Source organism: Orycteropus afer, unplaced genomic scaffold (genome assembly GCF_000298275.1).
Source record: "Orycteropus afer afer isolate SDZICR_OR568_19922 unplaced genomic scaffold, OryAfe1.0 scaffold00001, whole genome shotgun sequence".
Lineage (NCBI taxonomy): Eukaryota > Metazoa > Chordata > Mammalia > Tubulidentata > Orycteropodidae > Orycteropus > Orycteropus afer.
In genome coordinates, this window is record NW_006921588.1 from 19,922,602 (window position 1) to 19,935,722 (window position 13,121).

At 38.8% G+C, this 13,121-nt stretch overlaps 1 protein-coding gene across 1 annotated transcript in view; it reads left to right on the forward strand.

Moving 5' to 3' along the window:
* Window positions 1–13,121, forward strand: part of TTN (titin) — a 284,216-nt gene that overhangs the window by 89,305 nt on the left and 181,790 nt on the right. Inside the window, 16 exon segments of the mRNA XM_042780925.1 lie at window positions 33–311; window positions 411–689; window positions 788–1,066; window positions 1,207–1,494; window positions 1,629–1,916; window positions 3,360–3,641; window positions 3,876–4,154; window positions 4,567–4,848; window positions 4,965–5,243; window positions 5,709–5,996; window positions 6,101–6,379; window positions 6,507–6,785; window positions 6,877–7,155; window positions 7,966–8,253; window positions 8,402–8,689; window positions 9,147–9,437. Coding sequence (XP_042636859.1) covers window positions 33–311; window positions 411–689; window positions 788–1,066; window positions 1,207–1,494; window positions 1,629–1,916; window positions 3,360–3,641; window positions 3,876–4,154; window positions 4,567–4,848; window positions 4,965–5,243; window positions 5,709–5,996; window positions 6,101–6,379; window positions 6,507–6,785; window positions 6,877–7,155; window positions 7,966–8,253; window positions 8,402–8,689; window positions 9,147–9,437 — 4,527 coding nt within the window.

The following is a 13,121-nucleotide window of genomic DNA, read 5'->3' on the forward strand; positions in this document are numbered from 1 at the left end:
TCTCAATCTTTTTTCCCCTGGGATCTCTCTAGAACCACCGTCTTTTGAAGAAATCCCCGATTCTGTGGAGGTTTTACCTGGAGTGAGTCTCACCTTCACCAGCGTCATTAGAGGCACTCCTCCTTTCAAAGTGAGATGGTTTAAAGGCAGCCGGGAATTGCTGTCGGGGGAGTCGTGCACCATCTCTCTAGAAGACTTTGTCACGGAGCTGGAGCTCTCAGAGGTGGAACCACCGCAGAGCGGAGAGTATTCTTGCCTTGTCACTAACGACGCTGGCAGTGCGTCCTGCTCCATGCGTCTTTTTGTGAAAGGTGGTTGTTTGTTTTGTTTTCTGATTTATATATTGCTTTCTCATTTTTATCCATCTTCACTGGAGATGATCATTTTACCCTCATGTTTTCTGCTTGTAGAACCAGCCACCTTCGTGAAAAAATTGGCTGATTTCAATGTCGAGTCAGGCAGCCCCATAGTTCTTGAGGCCACATACTCTGGCACACCTCCGATCTCAGTAACCTGGATGAAGAATGAATATCCTCTTTCACAGTCTGAGAATTGCAGTATTACCATGACAGAAAAATCAACAATATTGGAAATTCTTGAGAGCACAGTAGAGGATTATGCACAATATAGTTGCCTGATAGAAAATGAGGCTGGTCAAGACATTTGTGAAGCGCTTGTGTCTGTCTTAGGTGTGTAACTGTTACTTCCTCTTATTATTCTCTCTTCTTTCATTGAGCATCTTCTTTTAGTTAGCATGACTGACTGATTACTATCCTTTGTATCATAGAACCACCTTATTTTATTGAGCCTCTGGGACATATGGAAGCAGCTGTCGGAGAACCTGCAACTTTACAGTGTAAAGTGGATGGAACCCCAGAAATTAGAATTTCTTGGTATAAAGAGCACACAAAACTACGATCAGCTCCAGCGTATAAAATGCAATTCAAAAATAATATTGCCTCCTTAGTAATCAACAAAGTAGATCACAGTGACGTGGGAGAGTACACATGCAAGGCAGAGAACAGTGTGGGGGCGGTCGCTTCCTCAGCTGTGCTTGTTATCAAAGGTGATAATGGTTCTGTTGAATTTGTCTTTCTGTGTGTTGACAGTTTCATTGCCTTATAAAAATCCAAATTATAATGGATCAAAATATGTTGTAGATGTTTTCTCTCTTGTAAACAAGGATTATCTTTGACTTCTCTACAGAACGCAAACTTCCACCTTCCTTTGCAAGAAAACTGAAGGATGTTCAGGAGACTTTTGGCTTCCCAGTTGCATTTGAATGTCGCATCAATGGCTCAGAACCTCTTCAAGTATCTTGGTACAAGGATGGGGTACTTTTGAAAGATGATTCTAATTTGCAAACATCTTTTGTTCATAACGTAGCAACTCTTCAGATTTTGCAAACTGACCAGAGCCATGTTGGTCAGTACAATTGTTCAGTTTCTAATCCTCTTGGAACTGCTTCATCCAGTGCCAAGCTCATTCTCTTAGGTGAGTAGCTCATCATTTTCCCTCTTTACTATAAGCCAGCTTTACTGCTCTGGGCCACCAAAAGACTGAAGTCCTTTAGTTTCTGTCTGGAAGCATGAAAACTGAAGTCATCATTTGCTCTTCATTCTTTTCAGAGCATGAAGTGCCTCCTTTCTTTGATCTAAAACCTGTATCAGTCAATCTTGCTCTTGGAGAAAGTGGTTCTTTTAAATGCCACGTAACTGGAACTGCTCCAATCAAAATCACCTGGGCCAAAGATAACCGAGAGATTCGCCCTGGAGGCAACTACAAGATGACTTTGGTTGAAAATACTGCCACTCTGACAGTTCTCAAAGTAGGCAAAGGTGATGCTGGGCAGTACACTTGCTATGCAAGCAATGTCGCTGGAAAAGACTCTTGTTCTGCTCAACTGGGTGTGCAAGGTACTTGTTAGAGTGAAGTAGCAAGTTTCCTCTTTTGTATTTTCAATATCTTAAAATATAGGAGGGTTAATGTGCTTGAAGAGAAGACCATGGTCTAGTAATGAGAAATGATCAAAGAACCCAAGGGTCTTCCAAACAAGGTCAATTAAAACATTATTTATTTATGCATTTTCCTTTTGAAGAGAAAGGTTAAAAAAAGAGAGGAAGAAAAACTCAAAACTAGGAAGACAAAGAATGTTTTCAATGGCTAAAAATTGAGATTAAAGACAGAATGAATATAAACATTTCATAGAATTCCAAGAAAATCCAAGTTTGAATGGAGTTATCTTAGGACAAGCAAGTTATATCCAATGACTGATTTTCCACTGTAGTTAGTAAATAAACAGATTTTTCCCTCTAAGGGATAGAAGAGCCCCCAGGGTAGCAAGCCCTTTAAGAAGAGTCTAGTTTAATTGTAAACTTGACTCTTTGTTCTCTAGTGGCCCTACTTAAGTAATAATGGAAGGCAGGGGCTGAGTAAAACATCAGTATTCTTTCTGAGGCTCACACTGTACAAGGCAACCTTGGCTTATGGCTGCTATTGTCAAAAATTGAGTCTAAATCAGTTTGGTTTTTGTTAAGGGTTTTTTTTGTGATAATATATAAATATCTTGAAATTAAACTAGAATTAGAATTAGCAGTCCATTTGCTCTATGTTGTGTAGCTAATATTTTTTATCTCCCTAAGCTTGAATTTTTGGCTTCAGTTAAAGAAGAAAGCATCACTCACACCCACTTCAAATGGATATTTGAAATATCTATTTAAGGGTGATAAGAGAAAATGTCAAGATATCTGGCCCAATTTTGCTATTCCAGCTCTTCATGATAGATAACTGTTATCACTGAAGCCATAGGAAGTAGTCCTCCAGGAGTTTACATGTAGGAGAGCAGTCAAACTCCATCATTCCCTGTGGATCCTCAGAGGGCTTCACCAACAAGCTCTTGACTCTAATCTTGGAGCTAGAGAAAGGATTCTTTGGGAAGAAGTTTGTAAGATAGGGATTAATGTCTTTTCTTCCTTCCCTTTATCTGATGTGGATGGTTATAAAAATAAACGTATTCTTATTTAACAACAACACACTGCCCTCGAGTGGGATCTGACTCATAGTGACCCCTCCTTGAGTTTCTGAGGCAGTATCACTATGGAAGTAGATTGCCCACCCTTCTGAGGAGTGGCTCGTGGGTTTGAACCGCCAGCCTTCTGGTTAGCAGTCAAATGCCTTAGGCACTATACCATATTATTTGAGTTTCTTTTAACTATTCATCCTTGAAAAACAATATTGAACAGATTTGTTTTCCCGAGTAAAAGGCCTGTCTTTTTGACAGAGATTCATTTTTTCACTTTGTCTTAAGTTATGTGTGTCTTTCCATCCCTTAATCTGTGTTTTCCCTCTTGGTTCCATAGAACCACCCAGGTTCATTAAGAAGCTAGAACCTTCAAGAATTGTGAAACAAGATGAATACACAAGATATGAATGCAAAATAGGTGGATCTCCAGAAATTAAAGTTTTATGGTACAAGGATGAGTCTGAACTTCACGAGAGCAGTAAAGTCAGAATGTCATTTGTTGACTCGGTGGCAGTATTGGAAATGCATCATCTCAGTGTTGAAGACAGTGGAGACTACACATGTGAGGCCCACAATGCAGCAGGCAGTGCAAGCAGCAGCACCTCCCTGAAAGTTAAAGGTCAGTCACATCTTATTCTTCCCTTATGTTCTTCACATCAGCCTCCACTCTAGCTGTCCTCTTCATTTCCCCTTTGGTTCTCCATTGATGTCTTAACACTCTTAAAGGATACAATAAAAACAAAAAATTAAAAGTAATGTTAATTTATTCTTATTTATACCTATATACGTACAGAATACATCCTAATTTTCTCTTTTTTTTTTTTTTTTCCACTAAATTACCTTGCAATTTTAGAACCACCTGTCTTCCGTAAAAAACCTCATCCTGTTGAGACTCTAAAAGGAGCTGATGTTCACCTTGAATGTGAGCTTCAGGGTACTCCTCCATTTCAAGTTTCTTGGCATAAAGACAAGAGAGAACTTAGGAGTGGAAAGAAGTACAAGATAATGTCTGAGAACTTCCTTACGAGCATTCACATCCTGAATGTTGATGCAGCAGACATTGGGGAATATCAGTGTAAAGCCACAAACGATGTGGGGAGTGACACATGCATCAGCTCTATCACTCTGAAAGGTTAGATTGACTTCATTCTCATAGGCTTACTCTTTTTCCTATAATTTAGTAGTCTGTCACCCCTTTAGCTATGCTCAGTCCTCTGTAACTAGCAGTCTCTTCTATGTTACTTTTTTTCTTTTATGGTTAGCATGCATCCTATTTCTCCTCAAATCCCACCAAATTTCCTCTTAGTCAATTTTGCGGATAGGTTTTGATTGCATTTAGAAAGCTGGCACTAGAACAAAAGAGATTGAACTCTTTCTGCTTAATACAAGCCCTAATGTGTCCCTACTCCCATCCATCAACAGTGCTTCTTACTTAAGAGGTGGAAATGACATATCATCACTAGCTTAATTCTTAGCATTTGTGATTTGAAGGATGTACCATTCGTTCTACACATTTAAAACCTGGTTTGCCTCTTTTTCATCAGCACCCCCCAGATTTGTGAAGACACTTAGTGACCTTTCTACTATCATTGGTAAAGAAGTTCAGCTGCAGACTGCTATTGAAGGCGCTGAGCCAATTTCAGTGATGTGGTTCAAAGATAAAGGGGAGATCGTTAGAGAAAGTGACAACATATGGATTTCTTATTCAGAAAACATTGCAACCTTACAATTCTCAAGAGCAGAACCAGCCAATGCAGGGAAATACACCTGTCAGATCAAAAACGATGCTGGGATGCAGGAGTGCTCTGCCACGCTGTCTGTTCTTGGTTAGTATAAAGATGATGTCACCGCGAATACGAGACACACACAGATCAGTGTCTGTGTTTTCTGTAATTACTTGATTTGATTTCAAAATGTGGATGTAATTCTCACCCTCTTTCAGAGCCTGCAGCAATTGTGGAAAAGCCAGAATCCATAAAAGTTACCTCTGGAGATACCTGCACCTTGGAGTGTGTAGTAACTGGAACACCAGAACTCAGTACTAAGTGGTTTAAGGATGGGAAAGAACTGACAAGTGACAACAAATACAAAATAAGCTTCTTCAACAAAATATCAGGCCTTAAGATAATCAACGTGGCCCCTAATGACAGTGGAGTATACAGTTTTGAGGTGCAAAACCCTGTTGGCAAAGATAGCTGCACAGCTTCTGTTCAAGTTTCAGGTTGGTTGGGCTGTTTCCTCCTCATCATAATGTATTTCCTGATTTACATATATGTGTAAGGAAAACTCAATCTAACAGAAGGTAGGTCTGACACCCTCTGAGCAAAATCAGAGGTTACATACCTACGAAATTAGAAGAAAACTAAGTTCAAATGTGGTTTTCCTTTCTTTTGGAAGATTCCCACAATTCAAGGTGGCAAAAATAAAACTGAAGCCCTGGATAAGCCTTCTATCATGCATGCTATAGTGATTCACCCTATACTGATTCACAGTAAAGAGAAGCCAAAAGCCCTACCAAGTCAACTGGCACATGTTGCCTGTTCTCTAGGCTTTCAACTGTATGAACCCATAGGCAGTTCTTTGATGCAAAAGACCCAAATGAATGTAAAGATATTCCATCAGAAAGAATAATTTATTTCAAATCATTTTATAACTTGTGTTGTTATTTGCTTTGTATCCCACTCAGACCGAATTATGCCTCCTTCATTCACAAGAAAATTGAAAGAGACAAATGGTCTTTCTGGTTCCTCGGTTGTAATGGAATGCAAAGTCTACGGATCACCTCCAATCTCAGTCTCCTGGTTCCATGAAGGAAATGAGATCAGCATCGGAAGGAAATACCAGACCACCCTGACAGATAACACTTGTGCTTTAACTGTGAACATGCTAGAAGAGTCAGATGCTGGACACTACACATGTGTCGCTTCTAATGTGGCTGGTTCTGATGAATGTAGTGCATCTTTGACAGTGAGAGGTCAGCTGAAAATATAGATAAGTGCATTTTGTAATTTGTTAAGCATTTTTATAGTCTCAAATTCACAAATATTAACCTTTTCTGTTATGTGCTTTTCTCTTTAGAACCACCATCTTTTGTTCAGAAACCTGATTCCATGAATGTTTTGACTGGGACAAATGTAACTTTCACAAGCATCGTAAAAGGAACCCCTCCTTTCAGCGTCAGCTGGTTCAAAGGCAGCAGTGAACTAGTACCAGGAGACAGATGTAATGTATCTTTGGAGGATTCAGTTGCTGAACTAGAGTTGTTTGATGTAGATACATCACAAAGTGGAGAGTACACCTGCATTGTTAGTAATGAAGCCGGCAAGATTTCTTGTACAACCCAACTCTACGTGAAAGGTTTGCTTGACTGCTATTCTGAGACTTTTTTTTTCTTTGCAATTTACATGCACGTGCTAATTTGTTGGGTCTATAACTGGATGGTGTTTGTGTATTTAAATTCATACTTTCAATTTGCTTTGTACAGCCCCAGCCAAATTTGTTAAGAGGCTCAATGATTACAGCATAGAGAAAGGAAAACCCTTGATCCTAGAAGGCACATACACTGGAACTCCACCCATCTCAGTCACATGGAAGAAAAATGGCGTACCTATAACTCCTTCTCAGAGATGTCATATCACTACAACTGAAAAATCTGCCATCCTGGAAATTCCCAGTAGCATGGTAGAAGATGCAGGACAGTACAACTGCTACATTGAAAACGCTTCTGGAAAAGATTCTTGTTCAGCACAAATACTGATACTAGGTTTGTTGGGATTGCACATTGATATCCTTTTATACAAGTAATCACTCTGGCATGTCCCTTTCATCACTAATTATCTCTTTTGGTGCCACAGAACCACCGTATTTTGTCAAGCAGTTGGAGCCTGTTAAGGTGACTGTTGGAGATTCTGCTTCCTTGCAATGCCAACTTGCTGGGACCCCTGAAATTGCAGTATCCTGGTATAAAGGAGATACAAAACTGAGGCCTACTGATACCTACAAAATGCATTTTAGGAACAATGTGGCTACACTGGTTTTCAACCAGGTTGATAGTAATGACAGTGGAGAATATATATGTCGAGCTGAAAACAGTGTGGGAGAAGTTTCATCATCAACTTTCCTTACTGTTCAAGGTGATTGCAATATTTTAAAAGTGAATGAATTTGTGTTGCTTTTGAACTAGATTTAAAGTATCAGTGAGGACTTTCCAGGAAAACCTTTCAAGTGCTGAATATTCTGCTTAAGTTATTCTATCCATTCTTTGCTTCTTATCCTTTTTTGACAGTCTTTACAGACAGAAATGTAAGATGACTAAATCTCCAGTTGGAAGTATCATGTAATCATTTGTCTTTATAATTCTTTAAGAGAAATAAGTGACCTTATGTTTTAAAAATCCTGCCCCATGAGTGTCTTCTTAGGTTAATTTAAATTGCTATAAGACTGTTGTAGGAACTCTGGTGGCATAGCACCTAAGGTATTTGACTGCCAATCAGAAGGCTGGCAGTTCAAACCCACCAGCCGCTTCTCAGAGGGAAGACTAGGCAATCTACTTCTGTAGAGATACCGCCTTGGAAACCCGAGGAGGGGTCGCTATGAGTCAGAATCGACTCAACGGCAGTGAGTTTGGTTTGGTTTGATTTGGTTTAAAACTGTTGTAAAAAGTAGAAGAATCAATTGCATGCCTGAAGATATAACTTAAGCCAGTCAATTTCTCTACTGGCTTACAGAGTTTTGCATTTACTGTGCATTAGAGGGGACTCAGAGTGAAATTTTTGTTCCAAACAACTATATGCTTTTCTTTGGCTCCAAGTGAATTCAAGAGATGTTAATAGATTCTCATATTTTTACAGAAATTCTATTACCTGTAGAACAATAATTATGAGAAGAACATTCAGTAATTTTAAAATGCTCAGAAGTATTCATTATTAATCCTGTTCCTACAGAGCAAAAACTTCCACCATCATTTTCACGACAATTGAGAGATGTTCAAGAAACAGTTGGATTACCAGTTGTTTTTGAATGTGCCATAAGTGGATCAGAGCCTATCTCAGTGTCTTGGTATAAAGATGGCAAGCCCTTGAAAGATGGCCCCAATGTACAAACATCATTTTTAGATAATGTGGCCACTCTCAATATTTTTAAAACAGATCGGAGCTTTGCAGGCCAGTATTCTTGCACAGCTACAAATCCTATAGGCTCTGCTTCTTCTAGTGCCAGACTCATTCTCACAGGTTTGTGGATTCTTAAATTTCTTCCTATTTCTGTAATTAAAATTTTTATAATCAAATAATAAAATCAGTTAGAAAATATCACAATTTCCATAACCTCAGTGGTTCAGAGTATCAAGCCTGAAAACCTGTGTTTCTGTTCTACTCTTAGAGGGGAAGAACCCACCTTTCTTTGACATCCCCTTGGCCCCTATGGATGCTGTGGTGGGAGAAAGTGCTGACTTTGAGTGCCATGTTACTGGAACACAACCAATAAAGGTCAGCTGGGCCAAAGATAATAGAGAAATACAAAGTGGTGGAAACTACCAGATAAGTTATCTGGAAAACAGTGCCCACCTGACAATCCTGAAAGTTGATAAAGGAGACTCTGGAAAATATACCTGCTATGCTGTGAATGAAGTGGGAAAGGACTCCTGCACAGCTCAGCTGAATATAAAAGGTATCATTTCTTTTCTGCATGGTACAACAGAGTGTTATCATTTATACATTATATCCTGGGCATGCTGTTTTCATTATGACAAATGAAATCTAGGGCAAATTTTTTTAAAATGACAAGGATATTTAGAATGAACTGTTTCTTTAATACATTTCCTGCCTTAAATCCATAACTTTCTAAAGTATTATACATCATACAGATCTCTAAAACACTTTTCAAATTTCGGACTCTGTAAATAGTCAGAAATTACTCTTATCATTTACCTCATAAATCAGAGAACAATTTAAATTTGGCTTGTGGTGGAAGGGGCTAGAATATTTTGGAACATACACTGATAAACTGTGTTGAGTTGGTCAACATTGACTTTTAACAAAAAAATATGACTTATTTTACTTGAAATGCCTCATATTAACTATGTGTTTCCAGATTCCACTTCATGTATCCTCATAATTTCTTACAGAGAGGCTAATCCCACCAAGCTTCACTAAAAAACTCTCAGAGATGATAGAAGAAACAGAAGGGAATTCTTTCAAACTTGAGGGGCGTGTTGCTGGATCCCAGCCTATAACTGTTGCTTGGTACAAAAATAATATAGAGATCCATCCAACTTCTAACTGTGAAATAATATTCAAGAACAATGGATTACTGCTGCACGTAAAGAAAGCAGGCATGGCGGATGCTGGTTTGTACACCTGTAAAGTGACAAATGATGCAGGCTCTGCTCTGTGTACATCTTCAATTGTCATCAAAGGTCAGTGATCTTCACAGCCACCAGCCCATTTGTCTCTTCATTGCCCATTGTGCATTTATTATTGCATCCTGATTAAATTGTAACCGTTATAAATATACATTATTTAATTGCCTTGCCTTAAGAGTCCATTTAAGGAGATCTGCTGGTGTAGTGGTTACGGCATTTGGCTACTAACCAAAAGCTCACTGGTTCAAACCCACCAGCTGTTCCATGGAAGAAAGATGGGGCAATCTGCTTCCTTAAAGATTTACAACATTGGAAACCCAGTGCGGGTCGCCATGAGTCAGGATCAACTTGATGGCAGTGGCAGTAAGAGTCCATATATATTTACTAAAAACATTTATTGCAATTTAATTACATGGCCCAGCAAAGTCAGTATCTCTTAATAAATGAACTGAAATCCTTACTTTCCAAATTATATCCCAAAATTTTCTCAGGTAATTAGAAGAATAAGTCTAGTTTAAACTATATGCTAATTGACATGTTTTTGATGTTCAAAATTGCTCTTTGTTGAATATTGTGCTAACTTTGCTCATTATTAGTTATATAATATTCATTTTCTAAATATATTTCTCAAGAATTATTTTTAAATATTTATTGCCCAAAGCTTTTAGCCTATAAATGAATAGTAAGCCCAGGGGGAAAAAAAAGGTTGTTCAAAAGGAGTAAGATGGTTGGAAAGATGATGTTGTACACCATTATGGAAGATGTATTTAAATACACGACCATAGTCAAGGCAAAGAAATACACTGTGTTGTTTAAGGAGATCTTCTTTACATGATTCGCTAACCATCATGGCTTCATCCCAGTAATTCTGATACAGATTCATCAAAGTCACTCTGTAAACCAACCTCTTATAGCAGTCTGGAATTAATTATCAACTCTTATGATCTAATTGGTCACCTCATGCTGCAAAGATAATAGTAATAGATTAATACCACTGAGTTGGTTTATCTTAAAATTAAAATTTTTATCATTAATTTGCTAAAACTTAGTTTAGTTTTAAAAACCATTTAGTAAAATGTAACATGTAGGCTTAGCAATGGTTAAAGTCATGATTTACAATGATGGTGGTTTGGTCATTGAATAGATAAATGTTTTCTATAGAATTTTGAGACTACTTATTTGTAGAATTCCAAAGATGATAGATAGCAAAAATTTTAAAGTTTGCAATAATAAACATTGGCCTTATTCTTCCTATTTATAGGCCTCAGAACTATTATAGAAAATCATTATGTAACACCAAGTTGCACGTGGGCTTCCTGACATGTTACTCAAGTTTTCGTTGGTTTTCAGCTGAACACTCAGCTTCAACTTCTAATTCCTTTGAGCTAAACTTGGATTTAGCTCAAATACTGTAGCTGTATTAGGGAGCTATGGTGATACAGTGGGTAAGGCATTTGGCTGCTAACCAAACATTTGGAGGTTCAAACCCACCAGCTGCTCCATGGGAGAAAGATGATGCAATCTACTTCCATAAAGATTTACAGACTTAGAAACCCAATGGGTCAAAATTGACTCGATGGTAGTGGGTTTGGTTGGGTTGGGTTGGGTAGCTTTATTTAATAGCTGAAAATGAACACCAGAGTAAACTACATATTAAGAGGAGAGCTCAGGGATTACTCAAATTTTGGGTTTCTTTCACATTGACACACTGGAAGAGCAGAATCCCCAATAGTCCCTTAGCTTTTAGGGTTCAGTGGAAATGCAGCTGTATGAAGGTTTGAACAAGTTTCAGAGTCGACTCTGACATCCATTTTGGTCTTTTCTTTCTTTCTTATCTTTTTTAATGACATCTTGCTTTTTTCATGTATGATGTCTTTGGTATCATCCCACAACATATCTGGTTTTCAGTCATTAGTGTTTAATCCATCAAATCTGTTCTTGAGATGGTCTCTAAATTCAGGTAGGATATATTGAAGGTCATACTTTGGCTCTATTGGATTTGTTTTAATTTTCTTCAGATTCAAGTTGAACTTGCATATGAATAATTAATTGATCTGCTCCTCAGTTGGCCCCTGGTCTTGTTCTGGGCCAATATTGAGTTTCTCCATGGAAGAAATGATGAAGTAAAAGAGCTGAACAGAAGACTTCAAAGGGTGGCTTGAGAAGATAAAGTATTATGATGAATTATGAAAAGAGCTGGAGTTAGAAAACCAGGAAGAAAGAACATGCTTGGTGTTTTGGTTCTCTAGTGCTACTATAACAGAAATACCATGAGTGGATGACTTTAACAAATAGGGATTCATTCTCTTACAGTTTTAGAGACTAGAAGTCTGACTTTAAAGTGCCAGCTCCTTGACCTTGGACTTTAGCTCTATGTCTTGCTCCTAGACCACTGGATCTGGAGGCATCTCTTAACTCAGGCAGCTGCTGGCTGCTGAAGCTGACAAACACAAGGTCAACAAGAGAAATAGCACAGCCCCAAGATTATCAAGCAACACAGAAGGCCACTAGTTTAAGTCCAGAAACAGTCCCAAGATCTGCAGGCAATTTGGCAGGCTGCTGAATGAAGATTCAGCCAAAGGCAGGATCTAAGCATGCCAAAAAGCTAGAGACCTCTCTCAAAGCTGCTGCTTATATACTGGAAGCAGACCACATCCCTAAGGCAGCTACTCAGCTGCTCACAGCAGATTCCACCATGGAATTGATTATCAGTCTCATCATGGGGAATAACTACATCCAGCTGCCCAACCACTCAAAACCAGGCCCAGCCAACTTGACACAAAACTTTACTACCTACCACACTTAGTATTTCTCAAGCTGAAAGAACTGAATAAAAAATTCAGCTCTCAAGTGGCAGTGCTGAAGGAGACTATGTGCAAAATACTGAACAGCACAGGAAGCATTTGTTTCTTAAAAATCCAACAAATGACCCCAGCACTGATGGCAAAGTTCAATGAGACAGAGAATAACAAATGCTGGCAGGGATGTGGAGAGATTGGGACTCTCATACACTGCTGGTGGGACTGTGAAGTGATACAATTGTGGAAAGCAATATGGCTTTCTAATATTCCTTAGAAAGCTGGAATTAGAGATACCATTTGACCCAGCAATCTCATTACTAGGTATATATCCTAGAGAGGTGAGAGCCAGGACAGGAACAGATATATGCACACTCATGTTCATCGCAGCACTATTTATGATAGCAAAAAGGTGGAAACAACCTACGTGCCCATCAGTGGAACAGGGAATGACCAAACTATGGTACATACACATAATGGAATGCTATGCAGCACTAATGAATAATGTAGAGTCTGCATCAATGGTCCTATAAGTTTATGTGAATGATCAGAATTCCCAGGTGTACAGTAGAGCTGGGAAGGGGCAAGGTTGTGTTTACGGCTTAGTCACAGCCAGCTACCCAGAGGGACCAAGTAGTTGAACCGGTGGGCTTGGGGCTAAGTCGCAGGGGACATCAAGCTCAATTGGCATAACATACTATACAAAACATTGTTCCACCTCCTACTTTGACGAGTAGCTACTGGGATCTTGAAAGCTAGCAAGTTGCCATCTAGATGCAACAACAGGTCTCTCCTCGTTCAGAGCAAAGAAGAATGAGGAAAACCAAAAATTCATGGAAAAAAATTAGTCCTAGCAACTGGCACACCATCTGATCTGCAGCCTATACAACTATGAGACTGGAAGAACTAGATGGTTCCCGGCTACCACTGTCATCCACTT